This window comes from Tyto alba, unplaced genomic scaffold (assembly GCF_018691265.1).
Source record: "Tyto alba isolate M040663 unplaced genomic scaffold, T.alba_DEE_v4.0 Super-Scaffold_29, whole genome shotgun sequence".
Classification (NCBI taxonomy): domain Eukaryota; kingdom Metazoa; phylum Chordata; class Aves; order Strigiformes; family Tytonidae; genus Tyto; species Tyto alba.
Window position 1 is genome coordinate 14,816,761 of NW_024881303.1, and position 24,067 is coordinate 14,840,827.

The 24,067-nt window shown below is 43.4% G+C and overlaps 1 protein-coding gene, 1 long non-coding RNA gene and 1 pseudogene across 2 annotated transcripts; 2 read left to right on the forward strand and 1 right to left on the reverse strand.

Annotated features, from left to right (window-relative positions):
• Nucleotides 1-532: 532 nt before the first annotated feature.
• On the reverse strand, nt 533-15,960 carry LOC122154025 (olfactory receptor 49-like). Its single transcript, XM_042799273.1, is given in 3 exon segments — nt 533-1,288; nt 1,290-1,847; nt 15,655-15,960. Coding segments are annotated over 2 exon segments (948 nt in total). The 5' UTR covers nt 1,821-1,847; nt 15,655-15,960; the 3' UTR covers nt 533-871.
• On the forward strand, nt 6,460-7,745 carry LOC122154026. Its single transcript, XR_006165928.1, has 2 exons — nt 6,460-6,684; nt 7,683-7,745. It is a non-coding gene; the product is annotated as an uncharacterized LOC122154026 (long non-coding RNA).
• Nucleotides 15,961-17,060: 1,100 nt separating the features above from the next.
• LOC122154006 lies at nt 17,061-20,386 on the forward strand (annotated as a pseudogene).
• The last annotated feature ends 3,681 nt before the right edge of the window (nt 20,387-24,067 follow it).

Sequence of the window (24,067 nt, forward strand, 5' to 3'; positions counted from 1 at the left end):
GGGTGAAGGGAGACTCACAGGCTGAGACAGGAGAAGTTTAATAATGGCAATAAAATGAGAACAAAGATGATGATAAAAAAAAAAAAAAGAAATATATAAACAGGCAATGCACAACGTAATTGCTAACCACCCACTAGCCAATATCCAGCCCGTTCCCGGCCAGAGACCCTGAGATACCAAGATCCCACAATCACAATTCCAGAAGCGATAGAACTCCTTCCCAACCACCCCTCCTCTATATAGTGAGCATGACGTTCCATGATATGGAATATTTCATTGCCCAATTTGGGTCTGGTGCTCTGTCCGTTTTCCCTCCCTGCTACCTGTGCCCTTGCACAGGGGCAGAACTTGAGGAGTCAGAGAGTCCTTGAAGTCTCGGTAGCAGCTGAAAACACCAGTGTGCTATCAGCATTCTTCTCCTACCAAACCCAAAGCTAAATCCAAAACACAGCACTCATCTAGTCCCTGAAAATGAATATTAACTCTATTTCAGCCCAAACGAGGACAACAGCTCTGTAAGGAGCTGGGACAAGATGTTAATTGCTCAGGAGCTTGTAAGTTGGTTTCCCACCTGCCACTGTGCCTCTGTGCTCTTCTTGGTTTGTGGAGATGGGTTCCTGATGAGCTGCTGGCTGTGCTGTGATGGGCCTGAGAGCAGCTGGGGCAGGGTATTCACTGAGTTACTCCTCCTGCCATGGTTAGTGTTTCCTTGGTATGTGCAGACAAGCTTCTTATCACTTAACCTCACACAACCCAAGAAGAACAGAAATCTCCTGAGGCATCTGTCTTTGGAGGTGGCATACATCTGCACTGGTATTACTTAACATATGATAGCAGATCATTGGAATTGCTGTCCAGAAATGCATCATGATTAGGGGAAAATCTGCAGTGTTGCCCGGCCAATGGCTTCACTCAGGGCCGCTATCACAGCCTTGTTTCTCAGACTGTAGATGAAGGGGTTTAAGAATGGGTACAGGACAGTGTTCAGCAAAGCTACAATTCTGTTTGTCTCCAAGGAAGCATCTTCTGAATGATGCATGTAGAGAGCAATGCTGCTCCCATATGCAATAGCCAAGGAGGTGAGATGGGAAGAACACGTAGTAAAAGCTTTTTTCCTCCCCAATGTTGCTGGAAGGTGTAGAATACAGAGGAGAATGCCTGTGTAAAATGCCAGAGTTAAGCATAAGGAAGTCAGTATGACAAATGATACTAAACCAGAGTCTATTTTCCAAAGCAGGCTGGTGTCAGAACAGGACAGTCTGAATAAGGGAGAACTGTCACAAAAAAAAATGGTAGATCTTATTTGAGCCACAGAAATTCAGCTGGTAGATGAAGACCAGACGGTAACTCAGGAGCGTGATGCCTATGACCCAAGCAGCAACAACCAGCTGGATGCAGGGCTGAGGCTTCATGATGGCAGCATAACGCAAAGGCTGGCAGATAGCAACATAGCGGTCAAAGGACGTAACAACAAGTAGAACAAATTCTGTACAGCCCAGGGCAAAATAGAAATAGGATTGGGCAAAGCAGCCGCTTAGAGAGATGGTTCTCCTACCAGAACCCAGGATCAGAAACAATTTGATGCTTGTGGAGGATGTAAACCAGATTTCCAGGAGGGACAGATTGCTGATGAAAAAGTCCATGGGGGTTTGCAGGCGGTGATCCACACACACGAGGAAAATGATGGTTGCGTTCCCCATCACTGTTGTCAGGTAGATGAGCAGAAGGACCAGAGAGAGAAATAGCTGTAGTCGTCGATCAAGCCCCGAGAAACCCTCTAGGATGAACTCAGTAACCGCAGTTTCATTTTCTGGTCCCATGTGGAATTTCAGTTCATCCTGCTGAGACTGGAGCACAGCAACAAACATGTGTGGTAATGTTACAGTCTGGGTGAAAAGTTCTATCCTTCCTTTTCTGCTTCTTTCCTTTCTAGCAGTCTTCCTCTATAATACAGGCAGAGAGAGTCCTTTGAGCATTTCTCACACCCTGATTTGTATGTTTTACATTTCATTTAGTCCTCAGAGAACCTGTTGGCTTCTTTCTGCCTTTTTCAAACACTCACAAAGGATCCTTTCTCCAGAACAGAAGATTTTCAAGAGGCTGTTAGCTGTTTCACCCTATTCATGGGAAATACCAAATTCACTCAGACCTGTTGCACACCTCTCTCACACCTATGTGCCAGACTCATTTCTTCTATTGCACGAATGCTAAACTATCAAATCAAACCACATCAAATCCGTATGCTGAAAGCTACGCTTTCTACTTTTCAACACTTGCCTTTTTGGACTAGGAACCCCTGAAAATCTCTTGATTCCAAAATAAGTAATATCAAGTATCTCTTTTGTAATTCCATGCTTTCTTCCACAGCTTCTTGCTCTCTGTTTCCTCAGCAAAGGGGGAGGGGGTGGAGTAGGGACCAAGTATCACTCGTCTTCTTTAGTGCTCTCAACAATGACTGAAATTTATTATGGTTCCACACAGTCTGTCACACAGTCTTGTCTGACATCTGCCTGCACTGAAATGCCGTTGTTTCCAAGCAGTTGCTCACTGATGTTACTATCAGATGTCCTGACCTAAATGCAGAGCAAGAGAAGAGTATCCGGAAGAGATTTGTAACCTTTCTTTCACATGCCAGTTATAGGTTGGGAGAACCCAGCCTCTAGTGTTTTCTCTTGTCTCCACTGACTACAGAGGGAGCCTTGGGAAAACAAGTTCTCACAAGCACCTGGAGGTAATTAGATGAAACTCACTATTCCAGTCTCAAATCTCTGCTTTATTAAGTTACTGTTTTTTCAAAATGAAAATGCTCATCTAGCAGAAGGAAGCACAAGAAAAATACACGCAATAAAGACTGACATTTCCCCCTTCATCTTTACTTTTGGTTTTGGACATAGAAAGGAGCAGAGCAGGTGACTCTCTGCAGGGTTGGATTCGCATAGGTTTTTATGCAAATATCTGTAAGTGTTTAAGCCTTCAAAACACACATTTTATGTTACCATTGTTTCACTTAATGCATATTCTCTGCTGGACTATTTAGAGATCACTTACGAGCATCTTTGTTTACAGATTAAGTTAATTAATGCAGTTAATACAGCAGGGCACAGAGGTGAAACTTTTTTTTTATCTGCTCCAAACACATACAAGAGTCTGCTGGTGTCAAATGGTGTGACATGGTTGAAAACCAAGGCAAGTTTGTTGACAACTTAGCTAAGGTTCATGAACATTTCAGATGAACCTCCAGTAAATTTTCAGTGAACTTGGGCTGACAGAATATTTCCCTTTAAGCAACATGAAAAGAGCCACTTCGAATCCCTTCCAAACTACAACTGTGTGAATAAATGATTTTTCAAGTTCACCTGTAGTTACGAATATTCCAGGGTAACATAAAAACACCCGCATTAGAAATAGCACATTGTCCAATCCTCCCCTCTCCCACCCAAAGCACTGTTTCATTTCAATTGCCTGTATTGAACATGAGCCTTTAACATGAGCAACAAAAGTTTGGAAAGAAAAGACCTGATGAACATGGAAACTCCAGTGCTCTCCACAGGATGCATGACATCTTGGCCATGAACAACCCCATGGTTCAAATGCCCTCTTAAGGCTTTCGGAGCAAGGATTTAAACACTGGCCTTCTGCTTCCCAGACAAGTGCACTAACTCCATGGCTACAGTTTACACTGGAGAAGGACTCTCAATTTGTCATACCAAAGTCACTCCAAGATTACGCTAGGATAAACAGGTGTAGTAATGACTGCACTGCATGACAGTCAGCACACCCCATCAGGAGAGTGATACTTTGGTCACAGCCCTTGTTCCACTGACTAATCCTTCACAGATAGTTAGAGCAATTGGCAAAGAAATAAAATAATGATAATAGGGGAATTCACACTGAGTATTTATAGCTCAGTCTGATACTTCTAACAAAATTGGAGAAAATGGTATTGATCACTGATTGATTCAGGGCTTTATTCCATATACCAGACAGAAAACCAATGCCAGACACCGTGAACTCGTTAATGGTGATTTTCTTAAGGCTCTTTGCCAGTTGCTGCAGTGTAGCTTATTTGCAGCGTGAGGGTAACACGTATCTGATATACACTTAGTTAATTAGTGTAAGTTGGAAATGCAGCATTGCACTTCTTCCTCTCCTGCATATGTGAACATTGGTACCTGTTAAGACTGGAGAGTAACCTTTGGAGAACGTGGTGCCAAAGTGCAGAAAAATGCTCTGCTCCAAGGAAAATGACTGTGCGAGCACCCTTCAATTCCAGCAATGCTACTTTACAGGCCAAGAACACTTCTTACAATTTAAATCCAAACAATCTCATTAGCTTTTCCTGACAGAAAGTATCTGAAGTAAAATTTCTCTTGGCTTCACAATACAATTAAGGTGGGAGGAGATCTCCAGAATGGTCCAAGAAACATTCTCTTTAAAGAGGCACAGGCAAAGACCCCGTGGGAGTGATGCGGGCTCTAAAAGCTCCCTTAATATGCAAAAAAGGAGAACTATTTCCATAATGCTGCAGGCCATACCAGTGTCTACAGTTAATAGAAGTTCGCTTTGAAGAATATGGATTGTAGGCAGTCATCGAAGCCACAAATAGAAATACCTGATATCAGTCTGGGGTGCAAGACCCAATATTCTTTTGAACTAAGAAAGCTCTACATTGTTTTAGCTGAGCATAGAGAAAAAACAAGACAAATTAGGTGCTGATACTGAAAACTCAATACATGCCCTCATTTGTTTATTTATAAAACAAAATGATATCTAAAAGACAACTCCATTCTCGTTTTTTGAGGTTGTGGAAGACATTTTTTTAGTGTTTTGTCCAATAGGAATAAAGCTTTACCTGCTTCTGTCCTTATCTGTTACGAAGGGCTTTCATCTGCAGTGAGGGCAACACAAGGAACGGCTCCCTTGCAGGCTGTGGTATCTGCTATCACTGAAACCTCTCACAAGAGTCCTTTATAAAACTGGAAAGAAAGCCAAGGGAGTTCATAATATATACAGAATAGCAAAGCCCTTACGTAAATGAATGAATGAGTGAATGACTTGTTACGGTAAATACAAACTACTTGAATACTGAATGCTTGCCCTGAACGCAACTCCAATAGAAACATTTGATTTTACTGCTAACAGTACTTATCTCAAAAAATCAAAAGGCAGCTAGCATTGTTGGAAACTGGAACCTTACAGATGTCTAGATATACTGCCTTATGGTAACTGCAGAACCAAGATTATTTTTTTTCCTTTTTCTGACTGATTGCTTTTCAAGTTGTGAGTGGGCATATCTTAATTAATCCAATAATGATTTTTGAGATAGTGATTGATGTAGTTTAAACCTGGCTGGCAGCCAAGCACCACACAGCTGCTCACTCACCCTCCCCTCCCTCGGGGGTGAGGGAGAGAAATGACGGGGTAAAGATAAAGAGACTCGTAGGTTGAGATAAAAACAGTGCAATTTTTTTTTTTTTTTTTTTTTCAGTAAAATGCAAAGGGGTAATGCACAATGTGATTGCTCACCACCTGCCCACTGATGCCCAGCCCATTCCTGGCCAGTGATCCCAGAGAAGTGTAGATCCCAAAACTGGAATCCCAGAAGCGAGAGCCCTCCCTTCCCGACCACCCCTCCTCTATACACCGAGCACGACATTACATGATATGGAATATTTCACTGGCTAATTTGTGTCCAGTGCTGTTGGAGAATGGCTCAGAGACAAGGGTCATGAGCCCACCGAGCAGTTGTACGATCAGAGCCTGTTCTAAGGGCTGATGCTGCCTCGCTGATGCTGGGCCTCACTAGGGTTTGCCTGCAGCTGCTCGCAGCTGCTGATACATGAGGAATGTCAAGGACGCTTCAGCCTTGTGTATCGTTGTATATTGTAAACAAGATAAGAGGAATTGGAAGTAGTGGAATGGGAAACAGTGTTATGAGAAGCTTGTGCTGCTAGCTAACTGCAAGTAGGTGGACCGTGAGAATACGACCTTTAGAGCTTAAGCCAAACAGCTAGTGACTAGTAGGCATAATAATTATCATTGTCTGTATAAATATGTGTACCCTGGACCAATAAAGTGAACCATGCTTTATCACTCACATTGAGTCTGTCTCGGCATTGTTCCTCCGCCGCTCCGCAAGCTAGCGAACACAGTGAAGAAGACTACGAGCCTTCATGTGAAGACCCCTGCCCATGACCACCAGGGAGCACTGCGCAAGCGCGACGGGAGGAATTTGGGGTGGAGGGATATGTTAATGATTCCTCGGAACTAATTGTAATATTCCCTCCCTATCCTTGGAGTAGTGATGCATATGTATTAGGGTAGATGAATATGTAACCATTTATACAATAAAAGGGAGCCCCTTTTGGCTCCAGGGCGTGCCATTGCGCCCAGCCCTGTATTCTTTGCTCCACTGACTTTGTCCCCAATAAAACTTTTTTTATATATACATGGGCTTGTTTCTCACATTTACCTATTTTAGGAGGGTGGGGTATTAATCCCATATGACTTTCTGCTTTTTTACATTGGTTTATACTTGGCTTTCACTAGTGTGACATTCATCTGTAACCCTGTGGTCAGTCTGCTGTGAAAATAATCCTATCGTATTGTATATTCTGTATCCTGTAGGCAAAGATGAAGCAGTTGTTTGAAGCATGGTGAAAACTGTCCGATTCTCAACAGCAGGTATGTCAGTGGGTTTTGGTGAGGCTCTGATCTAATTGGAAAATTACAAACTGGAGTCAAAATTAATAAATTCATAGGAAATCTTGAACTCGGTTGCTCAAAGTATAATACTGAGGACAATACTCTGAGATCTTATTTGTACACCTTGAAAAAGATCGTCATTACTTTTATTCCAGTAGTGACCATTTCTTTCACAGTGTTGATGAAATGTGAGTCAGTGGGATGGGATGGAAGTTCTGTATGCCTGGAAATGGATGCTGAGCGGCATCTAGGGATGAAGGTGGAATAATCTGCAACAATTTGGTTTTTTTCTAATAATACTTATTTTTAAATGCCAGCATAGTAATTTGCTGCTCATGGAAAGACTTTGGACAGGTAAAAGCAACAGAAATCTACATGTAATGTGCACGCAGTAATTTATTAATTTTGGTTGTCTTCAGGATACTTTTTTGCCAGCTTTCTCAGTGTATTGAAATACGAACCTACAGATGGGGGTATTGAAAACTGGAGGGGTGCTATACTGAACTCTAATCTAAACCTCCCAATTTTCAAGTATTCTGTACCTTACCGTCCTTCCTCCTCAATGCCCTTCTTCCAGATTGTTTTGAATGCGTTCTTAGAACATGCACTATGTTCATGTTTTTTTCTGTAGAAAAATAATTTGAAATAGTTCTGCAGAAATATCTGTTCCTGTTTCTTACATAAGCCATCTCTCTCAGACTAGTACTCCCATAAAAAGCCTTAGCTGTTAGTAGTCGTACTGAATAAACTTCCTCTTCAGGGATGTCAATCTGTTGACATAACCACAGTTCAATACTTAGGTTTTGTATTTTTATGTTGGATGTTTTTTGAATTTTCTGAAGGTGAAAGTGGACGCCTGGGATGTGCACTACACAGGTCTTGTAGTAAGTCACCTCTGTATCAAAGAGGAGGATGTGACATGGCAGTTATCCTGACAAAGCCCCTTCTGTAACTGTTGATACCTAATTTTCTCCCAGCCATACGTGCAGCTTGCTGAAGATGATAAGGTTCGGTACGAGAATGAAATGCAGTTGTGGGAAGCAAAAACGGTCAAACTTGGATGCGAAGACCTAATACGTTCCAGAAAGCAAAAGCCAGAAAAGAAAACTGATTAAACCTGTAAACAAAGCTGAAACAGCCAAAGATTCTTCATGTGAAAACGAGGCAAAGTTAAAGTTGAAAAAATCAGAAGAATGAAATGGTTAAGTATTTTATATTTGATGCCCTTTGGTTGTCATGTCTTTGTCCTGCTGTGTTAATGCTGCAGTCTGCATTAGCACCAAAATTTGGAGAACCCATAAAGGGCCCACTGGAGAAGTAGAAAAGATGATCAGGTAAGAGAGGATGCGGAATCTCTCAGAACTGACTGAAATAATCATTGCAGGTGTAGCCTCAACTGTACAACAGTAACTGGTTAATCAAGCTGTGAATAGTGATACTCACTGACATCAGCAGAGCTCTCCAGTAATGGTAGATAACGGCTAGCTTTTATAAGATATTTTTAATGAAAGCAAGAATATTCTGCAATGTTACCATCTAAATGCTGTAAATAAGAGCTGAAATCTGAGTTAATGCTGCTGTGTTTTATTCCCTCCATGGTATTGGTAGCGAAATGTTCTACATTTCAACAAAAGGCACAGGAAATGTAAAATACTAACTTTTATTTCATGCATCTTTTTGTACAAGTCAATCAGTGTGTACCACTTACGTTGCACTTAATTAAAGACCACATGAGTTTTGTGTAAACGTATCTTTACAGGACTTTTATTCCACGGCTTTGTTTGGATACATGCAAACACTTTTGCCTTCCTGTTGTCACATTTGGGACAGCCTGGAAGGAAGACACTATGTGTGAACTGTTAGAGCTTTGAGTTTTGATGTAATAAATGTAGGTATTTTGAAGAGGTGCTTGTTTTTGTTTACCGGGGTCTGTCTGTCTTAGTGAAAGCCTCATAGGTATTTTGGAGAGTCTATTTTTAGAAGGAAGGCAAGCTTTTTCAGTAGGCAGTGGATTTCATCCATCCCGAATGACTCACAAAAGCCAGCAAAGCTTCGCTTTCTGAGAAACAAGCCCACGTATATAAAAAAGTTTTACTGGGGACAAAGTCAGTGGAGCAAAGAATACAGGGCTGGGCGCAATGGCGCGCCCTGGAGCCAAAAGGGGCTCCCTTTTATTGTATAAATGGTTACATATTCATCTACTCTAATACATATGCATCACTACTTCTAAAGATAGGGAGGGAATATTACAATTAGTTCCAAGAAATCATTAACATATCTCCCCACCCCAAATTCCTCCCATCTCCCTTGCGCGGTGCTCCCTGGTGGTCATGGGCAGGGGTCTGCAGATGAAGGCTCGTAGTCTTCTTCACTGTTTTCGCTCGTTGACCCTTATTTCTGTGCAAACTCAGTCCTGTGGTCACGTACACCTTGTCCTTCAAGTCTGGGCTAATTTGCAGCTCCTTTGTCTTTCTGGCTCAGTGGTTTCAGTTCCTCTCTTACCTCAAGGACAAGAGGTACCAGGGATGGCCCATCCTTTTCTTTCTCATTCCATTGCAAAGGAGTTACCATCCTTTGATATGGACCATCTGGTGAGCATTCCAAAGAAAAAAAGGGGGCTGTTGGGTTGTTGTTTCCTCTGATCAATCTCCCCCCCCCTCTCTTTTCCCACTAGTAAATTATTTTACTTTTCTTAAAATTTGTATCATTGTACTAATAATAGCTTTAGCCTAATTCAATAAAAGTAATTGTTTAATTACTTTTAGCAAAAGCAAAATTCTTCTATTATTTATCACAATCCACCCCTTTTTTTTTTTTTTTTTTTTTTTTAATACCATATTTTGCTTGAGCTTACTAACACTTAGTCTCATTGTTTTCTTAATATCATAACTTTGTGGGCACCGGACACTGCTGCCATTTCAGGGTTTACCGGCATTGCTGTTATTTGCATCCCCTCGATAACATGAGATATTAGCCATATAAAGCAAGGTATTAAACATGGTAAAAATAGTAAGCCCGCGACGGCACAAAGGAAGAAAAAAATCCAATATTTTCCACCAGGAAGTTCCTAATAGATCATTCCACCATTTTGAGTCTAACATTGAGGGTGTTTTATGGTCTTGGTTACCCGGAGCACCATGGGTAAAACAGCTTTTATTCTATCTGCTATGTGCAGTTGTCGCCTTAATGTTTTTGCCGTGTGTTATTCCTTGCTTTGTCCAGTTAATCCAACATGTTGTGACCAACATGCAATTTGCTACTACTGTTTCACCTGTTGGCGTTAAGCAAATTCGAGCTGTGCGCCGAACTGCACAGTCGACCGTACTATCAGACACTCTGTAAACAATAATCAACAATTTATTAGCAAAAAAGAACCTGAAATAATTAACTGTATAACAATCCAGCAAAGTCCCACGCGACACAATCAGAAAGAGAAAAAGTAAGAAACAAAGATATCAGCACTGTCCTTTGGATGTTGTCCTTCGAGCTCTTGTTACCCCTGCTCACGGGGGCGATAGCGATAGAAAGATAGAAAGAGTCCAAGAACAACAGTCATGCGCCGCGTGGTAACTCCGCTGATTAGTAACATTTCCTTCTTTGAACTATGAGTCTGTTTCCATCACCTCATCAAGGTTTCGAGGGCGTCTTAGTTGTCTTCGTGATCTTGGAGGACTGGGGGAGGAGGTGATCTTCTCCGATACCAGCCACGAGACATTCCCTCGCATACCGCGATGGCAACGACAGTCACCAGCAATATAATGAAAAATCCCAACAGCAGGGCGGCGCACACGGGATCGTCCCCTACTTCCATCTTCCCAAGATTGCAATCCAGCGGGATCAGTAAGATTAGTGGGATAGTCCAGCCCCAGGCTAGTGGCTTGACCGAGGAAGGTCCAAGTGCGCAATGAGCGGAAGTTTCTCTTCCACCCAGAATGCCTGTGTTGCCTAGATCTGGGCGGGCCTGGCAGTTGTTTTTGCCATCCGGGTATAACTTTCGAGACCCTCCAACAACACATGCGCTTTGGACTGGGGGCGTGGAAATCCATTTTCCTGCTGCGTATGTGGACCCTGACTCCCGATCCCTACTGACCAGGCGGGTTGACCACTTGCGCTCTCACTCTTGTACCTCCGAAACCGTGAAAACAATGGAGCGTGCTTATGTATGGGCAGCAATTTATTATGCAGACTTGATGTTGGTAGCCCTCACTTTGTTTGCCTTTTTACTACATATCTTTTGCCCTTGTAAATGTTCCTCTTTCAAGTGCCCATGTAGTTGTATCTGCTTATGTAAACCACCATCTCCTTCCCCTCCCCGTCCCCAAAGTCCGGGAGCACATCCCTCGGCCCAGCCTGAGACACATGCTGTTTAAGTAGGTTTGGGTAGAAAACTGTTGATTGGTAGTGTTACAGTTATTGTTACCTTGTCTATGTTTGGTTTAACCATGTCGAAAATTCTGTTATAGGTCTTTTCGGCGGTTTTGGTACTGGCTGTTTTTCTTCTGTCACATCTTTTACTTGGATTCTCTTCTTCCCACTAAAAATACCTCCATCCACCCTTCTGTCTTTGGGAATGCAAAGCCACTCTGATGTTGGACATGACTGTAAAGCACTTGCTGCACGAATTTGCCACTATTAAATCAAACCATACCAGGATGATTAGCAGAGGTCCGGTATAACGTATACTCCCACCTCTCATGCCTATGGGGTTGCAGCCCACAGCTGAGATAAAAGTCTTCCTGGTGGCGAGCACAGAGGTTAACCCGGTCTTGCCCTCTACTGTTTAACGAATCCATGTGTTACGAGTTAGTCAATTCAAGTGCAGCTCCTTTGTAGCCACTTCCTTTGTTTCTAAGCAAAGCAAAATTTTTGGCACTTCCTGATAGTGTCCTTCCATCAACTCTCAGGGACATCACAAATTCTGGGGACTAACCTTTTTTCCCCGTAAATCAAGGTTACAGATCATGCCCCTTCCCTATACAGTTATAACACAATTTTCTCCATCTGTGAGAAATACCACCTCCGGTGACACATTTCACATCACACAAAACCCACGCTTCATGACATCCATACATACACTCAAGACAAGGTATTACCCTATTAGGTTGATTTTCTAGCAATGCCTGATCGAATCCAAAATGCTCATAATCTATTACCAAGAGCCACTCTGTCACATGTCTGCCAGTTAATGCTCGGTAAACGCCAGCTTTTCCCTGACATTTTTTTTTTTGTTGTTCTTTTGGTTTTTTTTGCTTCCTTATACAGTAAGTAAGTAAATGAATAAGTAAATTTTCACAGTGCTACCTCTGAACCCAGTCAAAAACCCAGTCAAACCACTAGTTAAGAGTCATTCAATCCCCTCCTGATGAATTTACTTAGTCCTTTGAGGGTGACTTGTAGTTGGTCAGCGGATGGTACCACAGTCCACTCCTGAGGCTTTTCCACCAGTCCTTTTCCTCAGGAGGCAAGAGTCCACCCCTTTTCTTTTGTTCGGATCTCTGTCTCGGTGGTCAGCAGCACCTGAAATGGACCTTCCCACTCGGGAATTAATGATTAACCTTTCCACACTTTTATCAATACCCAATCACTTGGTTTTACATTGTGGATATTAAAAGCCAATGGTGGTATTTGAGGCAGAAGCCCTTTCTTTCTTAGTTTCATTAAAGTGTTAGCTATTCTTATTACATACTTTCTTACATACTGATCTCCTACTTCAGGGATGACAATAGCCCTGTCATTACTCATATATGGTAATCCAAACATCATTTCATAGGGAAAAATTCCCAGGTCTGCTCGTGGCTGAGTATTGATCCTTAATAAGGCCAACGGCAGGCATTTAATCCAAGACATCTGAGTCTCAATCATTAACTTAGTCAAGGGTTGTTTTGAAGTTTGATTCATTCTTTCTCCTCTTCTAGAACTCCGAGGATGCCATAGGGTGTGCCACGCCCATGCGATCCCTAAGGCTTCAGATAGTTGTTGCATAATTTTTAAAATGAAATGTGTTCCTCTGCCCACGTCTATTCTTTCTATTAATCCATATCTGGGGATAATGTTTTCCAATAACACCTTGGATACCATGGTTGCCATTGCTCTTGGTGTGGGGGATTGCTTCCACCCGACGAGTTAAGTGAGCCACTAATACCAACAAATACTTCCACCCTTGTATTTGAGGTAGCTCTGTTAAGTCTACCTGGAGGCTTTGTATGGCTAGCTCCTGTTCCCCAGCCACCTTTTTCTCGTTACCTTTTTGTTCACTTTTTGACAAATCAGACATCGATCAACTAGTTGTTTAGCCTCCGTATATATTCCTATACACCCATATTGTCTAAGAAAATGATCACAAAGTGATTGCGTTCCCCAATGTATTTTCTGATGTATTAATGACAGAATTTCTCATGATCATGTTTTATTTAACATCTACCTTCCATCTGCTAAAGTCCATTTTCCTTCTGGATCGTTCCCCCCGCTTATTTTTAAGTATATCTTTTTCTTGTTCTGTGAAATTTGGGGCTAAATTCTCATAATCCCCCATTGTTATTACCAATAAAACTACTGATGATAATTCTGTAGCTGCTTCTCTGGCTACTTAGTCTGCTAAATTATTCCCCCTTATTTCCATCGATGCTCCCCTCTGATGTCCTTTCACATGCACAATTGCAATTTCTGTAGGGAGCTTCAGGGCTTCTAAAACTTCTCTGATCAGCTGCTCGTGTACTAGCTCCTTCCCTTTTGTATTTATAAGCCCTCTTCCTTCCCATATTTTTCCAAATGTGTGGACCACTCCAAATGCATACTTTGAGTCTGTGTACACTGTCCCTTCCTTATCTCTCAAATATACCAATGCCTGTTTTTAGGGCATAGAGTTCACAGACTTGTGCTGACCACCCAGCAGGTAATTTCCCCTTTTCAAACACTTCCATCTTCTGCCCCTCGATAATTGCATAACCCAATATTCCTTCTCCTTCTAGCCATCAAGAGGACCCATCAATAAATAGTTTTTCCCTATAGCGCAAAGGTTCATTGAACAGATCTTCTCTTATTTTCGTTTGATAACTTATAAAATCCAAACAGTTATGCTCTGGTTCCAGAATATCCTCCCCGATTCTCCTCCCATAATTCTAGTAATTTAACCACCAGTTTTCCTTCATCCAGCACCACACCTATTCCTAATTGCACTTGTAAATCTCTACCTAGCAAATTACATCCTACCCCTGGCATTAACAACAGATCATTAACAGCATATTGATCTTCCCCTTGTATTAACACATTCTTTATAACTGGGACTGAAAACCCCTTCACCTTTAGCCCCTACAGCCCAAGTTGTATCTTTTACATAATCTTCCTCCTGGGGACTCAATTTCAAATTTATCAAGGGCTCTTCTGTTGGTATACCCCCCAGGAGGTAGAGCCCCTGACACCCCCAGTGATTACCACCCTCATCCTGTTGGGTTACTTCAAACACCAACAGGTCCCGTATTCTCTGGGGGCATTCTTGTTTATAATGTCCCCCCCCCTTCCCACAATAAAAACATCCCCTTGTGATTTCCCTAGCCAGTGGTGCCTCTTGGTTCCACCTTCACTTTCATTCCCTTGCTTGTTTCAAATTTGTGATTTCCCCTCTGAGATTCCCTGTGTTTATTTCTAACAGCTTCTTGTGCAGTTATCATAATTTTAGCTTTAGTTTTAGCCTTTTCTTCATCCTTCCTAACATATACTTTCTGTGCTTCTCTCAGGAGTTCATCCAGACCCTTATTATAATGACCTAGAGTCACTCATATCTCTCCTCCGCTCTTGTTCATTCTGATTCCACTGCAGAGGGGTTACAGGGAGTTTCTTTTCCCCGGGTATCCCCTGCTGATTTTCTCTCTCCCATATCCACATTCCAGCCGTTCTGATCATCTGTCTTTCTTCAGGAGAAAAAAAAAAAGATTCCCATAATCGACTGCATCTCCTCCCATGTATATATGCTGGGTCCCAAAAATTGACAGCCCCACAGGGTCCTCTAATAACCTCCTTAATTCATTCTTATATGCCCTCACTTCTACATTAGTTAGCAGCACATCCACAAATCCCATCCCCCCTTGAATTCCTGCCGCTGGAACTTCCCCGCAGGGATTAACCCTAGCCTCCCCGTGCTCCCTTAAACAATTCCCCCCCCTTCATTGCTGCCAGGTTTCAGGTCTGATATTAACAACAGGAGCCTCCTCACCCGCATCTTCCTGCTGCACACCTTGATTTCCTAGGAGTGCCGGGTTATATGGGAGGGGTAAATTATCCAAAGGGTCCCATCTCCTTCCCTTTCACCTTCTTCAACCTGCTCCTCCTGCTTCAATTAAAAAATCCCAAATCTCTGCGACCCCCTCCAACACGAGGCATATTCACTTTCTTCCTGATTAAATGGTTCCTTTGAATTAACATAAATATTAAGAGCTTGACAAATCCAATCCTCTTCTGATCCATATTTTGGCCAATTCACCAAATCTTCCCTGATAGGTCTTTTAGTCCACTCAAACATACAATAATTTACCATCTTGATCTTACTCTTCCCTCTGGTACATGGGCTATAATCCCAGTTTTCTAATATATATTTTTTTTCTTCTTCTTTTTTTTTTTTTTTTTTTTTTTTTCTCCCAGCCTTTCCCTAATGGACTGTATGGGAAATGGCAATCTTTGGCTCCCTGTTACCCTGGGAACTCAACTATCCAGCTCCTAGTGTCTTGTTCACTCAACTAGACTAACTGAAGTTTCTTGTTTCCCCTTCCCTCCCGCTGGAGCTGTTCACTCCTTTTCACTCGCTTCGTCTCTTCACCGGCCGTCCCCCTCGCGGGAGCACGGAACCACGGTTAGAAAGACTCCACAATCGCTTCGCAAGTGTGACCTGGTGCCTCGCATCTCACACACACACACCTTTCAGTCTTCCCCGTATCTTGCCATCTGGACACTACTTACAGTCCCCTTTTCGTTGCCCGGGTCTTGTGCACAAGGTGTAACGTCTGCCGCGGTCTCCAGGGAGCCCTACCCCCTCTTTGGCCCACGAGTCCCCCGCCGGGATCGTCACCGTCGACCTCCGATGGCGCCGGAGGGAACCGAAGAGACCCCTGAACTCAGCGGGGCGCGCCTTCCATTCAGGGCCCTCTGGCTCCACGGCGGCGAGGCTTCTGTCCTCCCGGACGAGCCCCCAGTTGTGAGAAACAAGCCCACGTATATAAAAAAGTTTTACTGGGGACAAAGTCAGTGGAGCAAAGAATACAGGGCTGGGCGCAATGGCGCGCCCTGGAGCCAAAAGGGGCTCCCTTTTATTGTATAAATGGTTACATATTCATCTACTCTAATACATATGCATCACTACTTCTAAGGATAGGGAGGGAATATTACAATTAGTTCCGAGGAATCATTAACATATCCCCCACCCCAAAGTCCTCCCGTCGCACTTGTGCAGTGCTCCCTGGTGGTCATGGGCAGGGGTCTGCAGATGAAGGCTCGTAGTCTTCTTCACTGTGTTGGCTCATTGACCCTTACTTCTGCGCCAACTCAGTCCTGTGGTCACGTACACCTTGTCCTTCAAGTCTGGGCTAATTTGCAGCTCCTTTGTCTTTCTGGCTCAGTGGTTTCAGTTCCTCTCTTACCTCAAGGACAAGAGGTACCAGGGATGACCCATCCTTTTCTTTCTCATTCCATTGCAAAGGAGTTACCATCCTTTGATATGGACCATCTGGTGAGCATTCCAAAGAAAAAAGGGGGGCTGTTGGGTTGTTGTTTCCTCTGACCAATCTCCACCCCCCCTTCTCTTTTCCCACTAGTAAATTATTTTACTTTTCTTAAAATTTGTATCATTGTACTAATAATAGCTTTAGCCTAATTCAATAAAAGTAATTGTTTAATTACTTTTAGCGAAAGCAAAATTCTTCTATTATTTATCACAGTTTTTACCAGTGGGAAGTGGAAAGCCGAAGAGGAGTTGCTCGCCCGTTTGTTTTATCTGTTTGTTTTCCGCTGGTTTTAAAATGTACTGCTGCTAACTGTGTCTGAGCGCACCTGGCTTTCCTCCTTCGCAGGAGAACACAGAGCGCGTCCCGAGGGCGGAGGCTCTCGCTCCTCAGCAGGTTCCCGGCCCGTCCCTGAGGGGCAGCCGCCCGCACCCAAACCGTCCTCGGAGCGGCGGGGGGGCGGCGGGGGAAGCCGGGCCGGCTGCAGCCTGGCCGCCGGCGGCTGCGCAGCTCCTGCCCGCTCCAATTAATTGTGCGGGAAGCCTTCCCCCTCCCCTGCCGCCCCCCGCGCCCGCCCGCGGAGCGGCTGCAGCCGCGGAGGGGAGCGGAGCGGAGCGGAGCGGGGCCGAGCGGCGCGGCTGACGGGGGGGAATCCCGCCCGCCTCCCTGAGGGCGCTGCCGCCGCCGCGCCGCGCATGCACGGGCTCGGCCCAGGCTCGCGCGGGGCGGCCGGGCGGGCTGGGGCTGCTGGAGCCGTGCGGGGCCGCCCGGGGCTCTGCCGAGCGCTGCCGCGTCCTGGGCGCCCGCCGGCGGGCCTCGCCGCGGGAGATCCGCCGCGGCTGCCCCCGCGCCTCGCTCCGCGTCCACCCCGGCCGCGCCGAGCCCCACGCCGAGGAGGCGGCGACACGGCGGTTCCAGGTGAGGGAGGCTGCCGGCCGCCCCGCTGCTGCCGGCCTGACCGGCCGGCCCCTCTGTGCCCGTAGATCCTGGGCAAGGCCTACGCTGCCCTCAGCGAGGTGGAGCAGCGCGCCCTGTACGGTGAGCAGGGCACGGTGGGCAAGGAGGGCGAGGTGCTGAGGGGCGAGCGGGACTGGCGGGAGTACTGGCGGCTGGTCTTCAAGAAGGTAAGAGCTGGGCCGGGCCCCGCAGGGCTCGCCTGGGCGGGGGCAGGCCCTGCGGGAAGCGGGGAGCTCCCTGCTTCGGGCCTGTGGCTGTGTCTCCCTGGCGAGCTTCAGGTAAAGCACGTGGCTTCTCTTGTTTTGCTTTGTTTTGTTTTGTTTTGTTTTGTTTTGTTTTTTAACGCTGTCTCTGAAATCCATCCGGTGAATTAATCATGTAACTCCAGAAGTGTCACTTCTTTGCTTCAGATCACAGTGAAAGATATTGAAGACTTCGAAAAGAGCTAGAAAGATTTGGACAAACAGCTAGCTGTTATTAAAGCAGCGTACGTGGATTTTGAGGGTGACCTGGACAGAATAATGGAGTCTGTGTTGTGCATGGACTATACAGATGGACCAAGAACATGGAAAATTGGAGAAAAAGCCATTGCCTCTGGAGAAGTCCCATTCTACAAAGGTTTTGTAAGAGAGTCTAAGCAGAAAATGATTGCGAGAAAAAAGCGGGTAGGTTATATCAATCCGGGACCAAAGGGAAGCATTTTTTTTATGCTAAGTTTTTAATCTTCCTTGTTAGAAATAAAATGGAACTGTTCTTGAGGCAAATGTTTGCTACAGGATTTCTGGGTTACAGATCTTGCTCTGTGTCTTTGACTTTCACATTTGGACACCTGTGTTATCCCCCCTTCCCCCCCCCCCCCCCCCCCCCCAAAATTGTTGTGAAAGGCTTTTGAGCTATGATAGGCTGCTGCCAATCTTCATTCCTTTGTTTTATTATTAATTCTTTATTTTATTATTATACACAATGGCTTATTACAGTTTGGCATGTCCCTGCATTTATTTACACAGCTATGAGTTGCTGGAGTTCAGTGTACGTGGTAGAAATACATTATGCTCGCCTTCTGGCGAGTGTGAAATAACATTCTGGACTAAATGGAGCTCTTCTTCAGTGTGGGGTTTTTGAACACTTTGTAGATCTTACATGCACATCGCAGTAACCGTTCTCTAAGTTAAAGAAAATGTAATAGCTGCCAAGACAAAAAAAGCGTGGGTGGGGGGAACAGGGATAGGCTTAGACATCACATTCAGCATTGTGAAACAACAAAAAACTGTCCCCCTCTACTAAAGCCAGAATGGTCTTTCTTTCACCAGTTTGTCATCTGTGGCCAAATTTGGAAATGATTTGTGTTTCCTTGCAGCTAGTTGTATACAGATTAAAAAAAAAAAAAAAAAAAAAAAAAAAAAGTTTCATAACTATTATAAGACTTTGTCAAATAACTTGCAAAATACTTGTTAAAAAACTAGTTTGCTATTTTCGGCAGAAAAAGAAGCTAGAGAGGCAGAAGAGACTAAATCTGAACTGGGACTTGGTGGAGAAGATGATTTGAAAGCGCTGATTCAAGTAAGGCTTTTTCTATCTGCTGAAGAGAAGTATGTTACTGGCCTATAATTCTGTTCTCCCTGAGCCTCTTTGTAGTTTGGATCCTTGCAAGTTGAGAATTCAGAGGTTAAAACCTGACCTTAATGTTAGCTAGCTATGTACTTTACTTAATAGTCAGTGTGGTATGGATTTTACTGCCTGCGTCTTTTGAAAATTAACAAAGTTATTCAAATATCCTTATGGCATGCACAATCAAAATATTTAACTTCTAGTTTTAGGTAGGTAGACAGGGAGTATTAATGATTCTTTCCCTGAGGGATTCCATCAGGATGTAGAAGCTGATAGGTCTTACTGTTTTGTATCTTGAGGGCCGAGGAAAGAAACATACTGTTTACATTCTGCTTTTTGGAATGTTTTCTGTTTCTCATCATCCAGTGGGATTCCTAGAACCTTAATGCTTAATCATTCCCCAAACTGTAGTAGAGTTTTGGGTCTAAACTTGGAAATTGTTTTGCTTTTCCTAGGCTTATGTTGGGAATTTTTATAGCCACTTTACGTCCGTCTCGATAATTCAGGAGAAATTAGGTATAGAGCCTAGAGTACACAAGTAGAATTTTGCTTGATGGTACTATACTTTGTATTGTATTATATTTGTATTGTATTATACTGCTTGCATTCCCTGTTTAATATATTCCAATATTTTATGTAGCTGTCATACTATCAACTTCAATAGAATAATCTGTACTAGGAAGTAGTAAAAGTTTTGGGTCGGTTTTCTTTTTAATTTCCTTTCCCCCAGAGCAGAAGTAAAGATCGAAAAAGGGAAATGGATGACTTTTTGGCCCAACTGGAATCAAAATACAGGAAAAATGCTAAAAAAGGAGGAAAGACGACCGCAGCCAAGAAAGGAAAGAAATAAAGAACTGTGTAGGCTGAGATACCAGGTATCATTTTGTATGGGATCACGTGGATTTGGGAGAATTTCAGAGTTTTTCTGGGCTACTGTTTCAGAGTGTGTGCATCAGTTTGCTGTGACTGGGAGGTATGATACAGAATGCATCATGAACAAGACAAAGCATTCTGGTGCTACTCTTTAAAAATCCTTTGGATGCTCTTCGGTTAAGGATCAAACAGATTCCTGAGTAAAAGTTGTTACAGTAAGGAAGCGGTGTGAGGTTTGGGACCATGGTGCGTTTATTAAACTTCTTTTGAAGCAGCTTCCTTCCAAACACCTAATGGATATTGGTACAGTTGATGGTAAAACGGTGTAACCCCTCACCTTTGAGAGTCTTCAGTGGCGATTCCTGCGGTTTCCGAGTTGGAAACCTTATCTTTTTGCTAGTCACATGTTTCTTATGTAACAAACCTTCTGCTGTTTGTTAAAAGTCTTTGAAATTCAGCTCAACAGGTATTTTCAGTGGTTTTCTAAAGATACTTTGGAATATTGCAGATTTAATAAAGGAAAAGTTTTCATAGAATTCTGTGCTAAGTTGCCCAGCCCTCTCTACGTTTTCTATGTAGCTGTTCAAAACAAACTGATTGTGTGGACTCTTCTGACTGATTTAAGTCAAGTAAATACTACACACTTGTATAGCAGCTGTAACTATGGCTACATTGATGACTGCCATGTCAGTGCTGGTGATGCCATGTTCCATGAAAGGGCCAGCTCGTGTTTGGCCTTGGATTGCCTGTGGCAGATGCCTTAGGAAGAAGACTGCAGCATGTATGTCACTGTGCAGGAATCCTCTGACACACTGAGGTGAGGCAATAGCTGAAAAATCCACAGGAGAGAGTCAGTCCTGTGCATTTCTTGGGTTTGTGATGTCCCATGACAAGGAGTTCCAAAGCTCAGAAATGCATTGCTTGTTATTGCAATAGCATCACAGTCAAGTCTGCTGTAGGGTGGTAGTGATTAGCTACTTCACTATATTTGTCAACCCTTCTGTTATTTCAGAAGTGAATTACTTAAGTAGGATCTGCAAACACTTGAAAGGTTTATGCTTCAGCTGTTTTTAAACCACCTGACAGTGTGTAGGGGTATGAATTTGAAGGGTAATTAACTAGTTTTCAACTCTGTCACAAAGGGATGAGGCTGGCTTTATTTTGTGGATCATTTTTCAGAGGCTTATAAGTGACAATATGAACACTTCCTTTTGAGCTGAAAGTCCTCACTGCTTCAGTGATAGCATTCAGGAGCTGGCTATTTAATAGAGCTTCCCAGGGGGAAGCTAGAGGTAGATAGTAACTATTCCATTACGTGGCTTCTTTCAAAAATTATCCTGATTCTGAGAGTACAGCATATCTCTGTGTGGCACAACACATGGACACTAACCCTAACCCCTAACCCTAACTCTGAACCTAACCCTAACCCTAACCCAACCCTAACTCTAAACCTAAACGTAACCCTAATCCTAAGCCTCACCCTAACCGAAACCTAACCCTAAAACTAAACCTAAGAGTAACCCTAAGAGAAACCCTACAATTAAGCCTAGCCCTAACCCTAACACTAACCCTAACACAAAACCTAACCATAAACATAACCCTAACCCTCAACCCTAAACCTTACCCTAACCCTAACCTAACCCTAACCCCAAACATAAACCTAACCCTAACAGAAACCCTAACCCTAAACCTAACCCTAACCCTCAACCCTAAACCTTACCTTAACCCTAACCCTAAACCTAACCTAACCCTAACCGTAAACCTAGCCCTAACCCTAAACATAAACCTAACCCTAACACAAACCCTAAACCAAACCATAAACCTAACCCTAACCCGAACCCTAACCCTAACCCTAAGCTAACGCTAACCCTAAACCCAAGCCAAACCCTAACCTTAACCGTAAACTTAACCCTAAACATAACCCTAAACCTAACCTTTACAGCTAACCCTAACCCTAACAGTAAAGCTAACCTTAAACCAACTATAACTCTAACCCTAAACCTAAACCTACAACTAAACCTAACCATAACCCTAAACCTAACCTAAACCTAAACCTAACCCTAACAGTAACCCTATAACCAAAAACTAAAATTCACCCTAACCCTAACACTAAACATAACAAAAAACCTAACCCCAACCCTAACCCTAAAGCTAACCCTAAACTTAACCCTAACGCTAACCCTGACCCTAACCATAACACTAACCTTAACCCTAAACCTAACCCTAACCCTAACCCTAGCACTAAACCTAACCCTAACCCTAACCCTAACCTAACGCTAACATTAAACCTAAACCTTACCCTAACCCTAACACTAACCCGAACCCAACCCTAACCCTAACCCTAACCCCAACACTAACACTATACCTAACTCTAAACCCTAATCCTAATCCTAACCTTAACCCTAACCCTAACCATAACACTAACCCAACCCTAACACTAACCCTACAACTAACCCTAACCCTAATACTAAGCTAACCTTAACCCTAAACCTAACCCTAAACAGTAACCCTAATCCAAACCCTAAACCTAATCCTAACCATAACCCTAACCTAACCGTAACCCTAACCCTAACCCTAAACCTAACCCTAGCCCTAACCCTACCCTTAACCCTAACACTAACCCTAACCTAACCCTAACCCTAAACCTAACCCTAACAGTAACCATAACCCAAACCCTAAACTTAAGCCTAACCCTAACCCTAACACCAACCCTAACACAAACCCTAACCTTAACACTAAACCGAACCCTAACCCTAACCCAACCCTAACCCTAACCCAAACACTAACCCTAAACCTAACCTTAACCCTAAACCTAACCCTAAATCTAACCCTAAACTTAACACTAACCCTAACCCAAAACCTAAACCTAACACTAACCCTAACCCTAAACCTAACACTGACATAACCCTAACACTAAACCTAACCCTAACCCTAACCCTTACTCTAACACTAAAACTAGCCATAACCCCTACTTTAACCCTAACCCTAACCCTAACCTTAAACCTTACCGTAACCCTAAACCAATAAGTAACACTAACCCTAACCCTAACCCTAGACCTAAACCTAAATCTAATCCTAAACCTAACCCTAAACTAAACCTAAACCTAAACCTAACCCTAACCCTAATCCTAAACCTAACCCTAACCCCTAACCCTAACCCTAACACTAACCCCAACCCTAAACCTAACCTAACCCAACCCTTACACTAACCCTAAAACTAACCCTATACCCTAACCCTAACACTAACCTAACCCTAACCCTAAACCTAACCCTAATAGTAACCCTAATCCAAACCCTAAACCTAATCCTAACCCTAACACTAATCTAACCCTAACCCTAACCGTAAACCTAAACCTTGCCTGAACCCTAACCTTAACGCTAACACTAAACCTAAGCTAACCATAACCCTAAACTTAACCCTGAGTAACCCTAAACCAAACCTTAAAATTAAGCCTAACCGTAACCCTAACACCAACCCTAACACAAAACCTAACTCTAAACCTAACCCTACCCCTAAACCCTAACCCTAACACTAACTCTAACCCTAACCCTAAATCAACCCTAACCCTAAACCTAAACCTAAACCTAATCCCAACCCTAAACCTAAACCTAACACTAACCCTAACACTAACCTAACCCTAAACTTAAACCTAACCCTAACAGTAAACCTAATCTAAAACTTAAAATTAAACGTAACCCTAACCCTAACCTAACGCTAACATTAAACCTAAACCTTACCCTAACCCTAACACTAACCCGAACCCAACCCTAACCCTAACCCTAACCCCAACACTAACCCTATACCTAACTCTAAACCCTAATCCTAATCCTAACCTTAACCCTAACACTAACCATAACACTAACCCAACCCTAACACTAACCCTACAACTAACCCTAACCCTAATACTAAGCTAACCATAACCCTAAACCTAACCCTAACAGTAACCCTAATCCAAACCCTAAACCTAATCCTAACCCTAACCCTAACCTAACCGTAACCCTAACCCTAAACCTAACCCTAGCCCTAACCCTACCATTAACCCTAACACTAACCCTAACCTAACCCTAACCCTAAACCTAACCATAACAGTAACCATAACCCAAACCCTAAACTTAAGCCTAACCCTAACCCTAACACCAACCCTAACACAAACCCTAACCCTAACACTAAACCTAACCCTAACCCAAACCTAACCCTAACCCAAACACTAACCCTA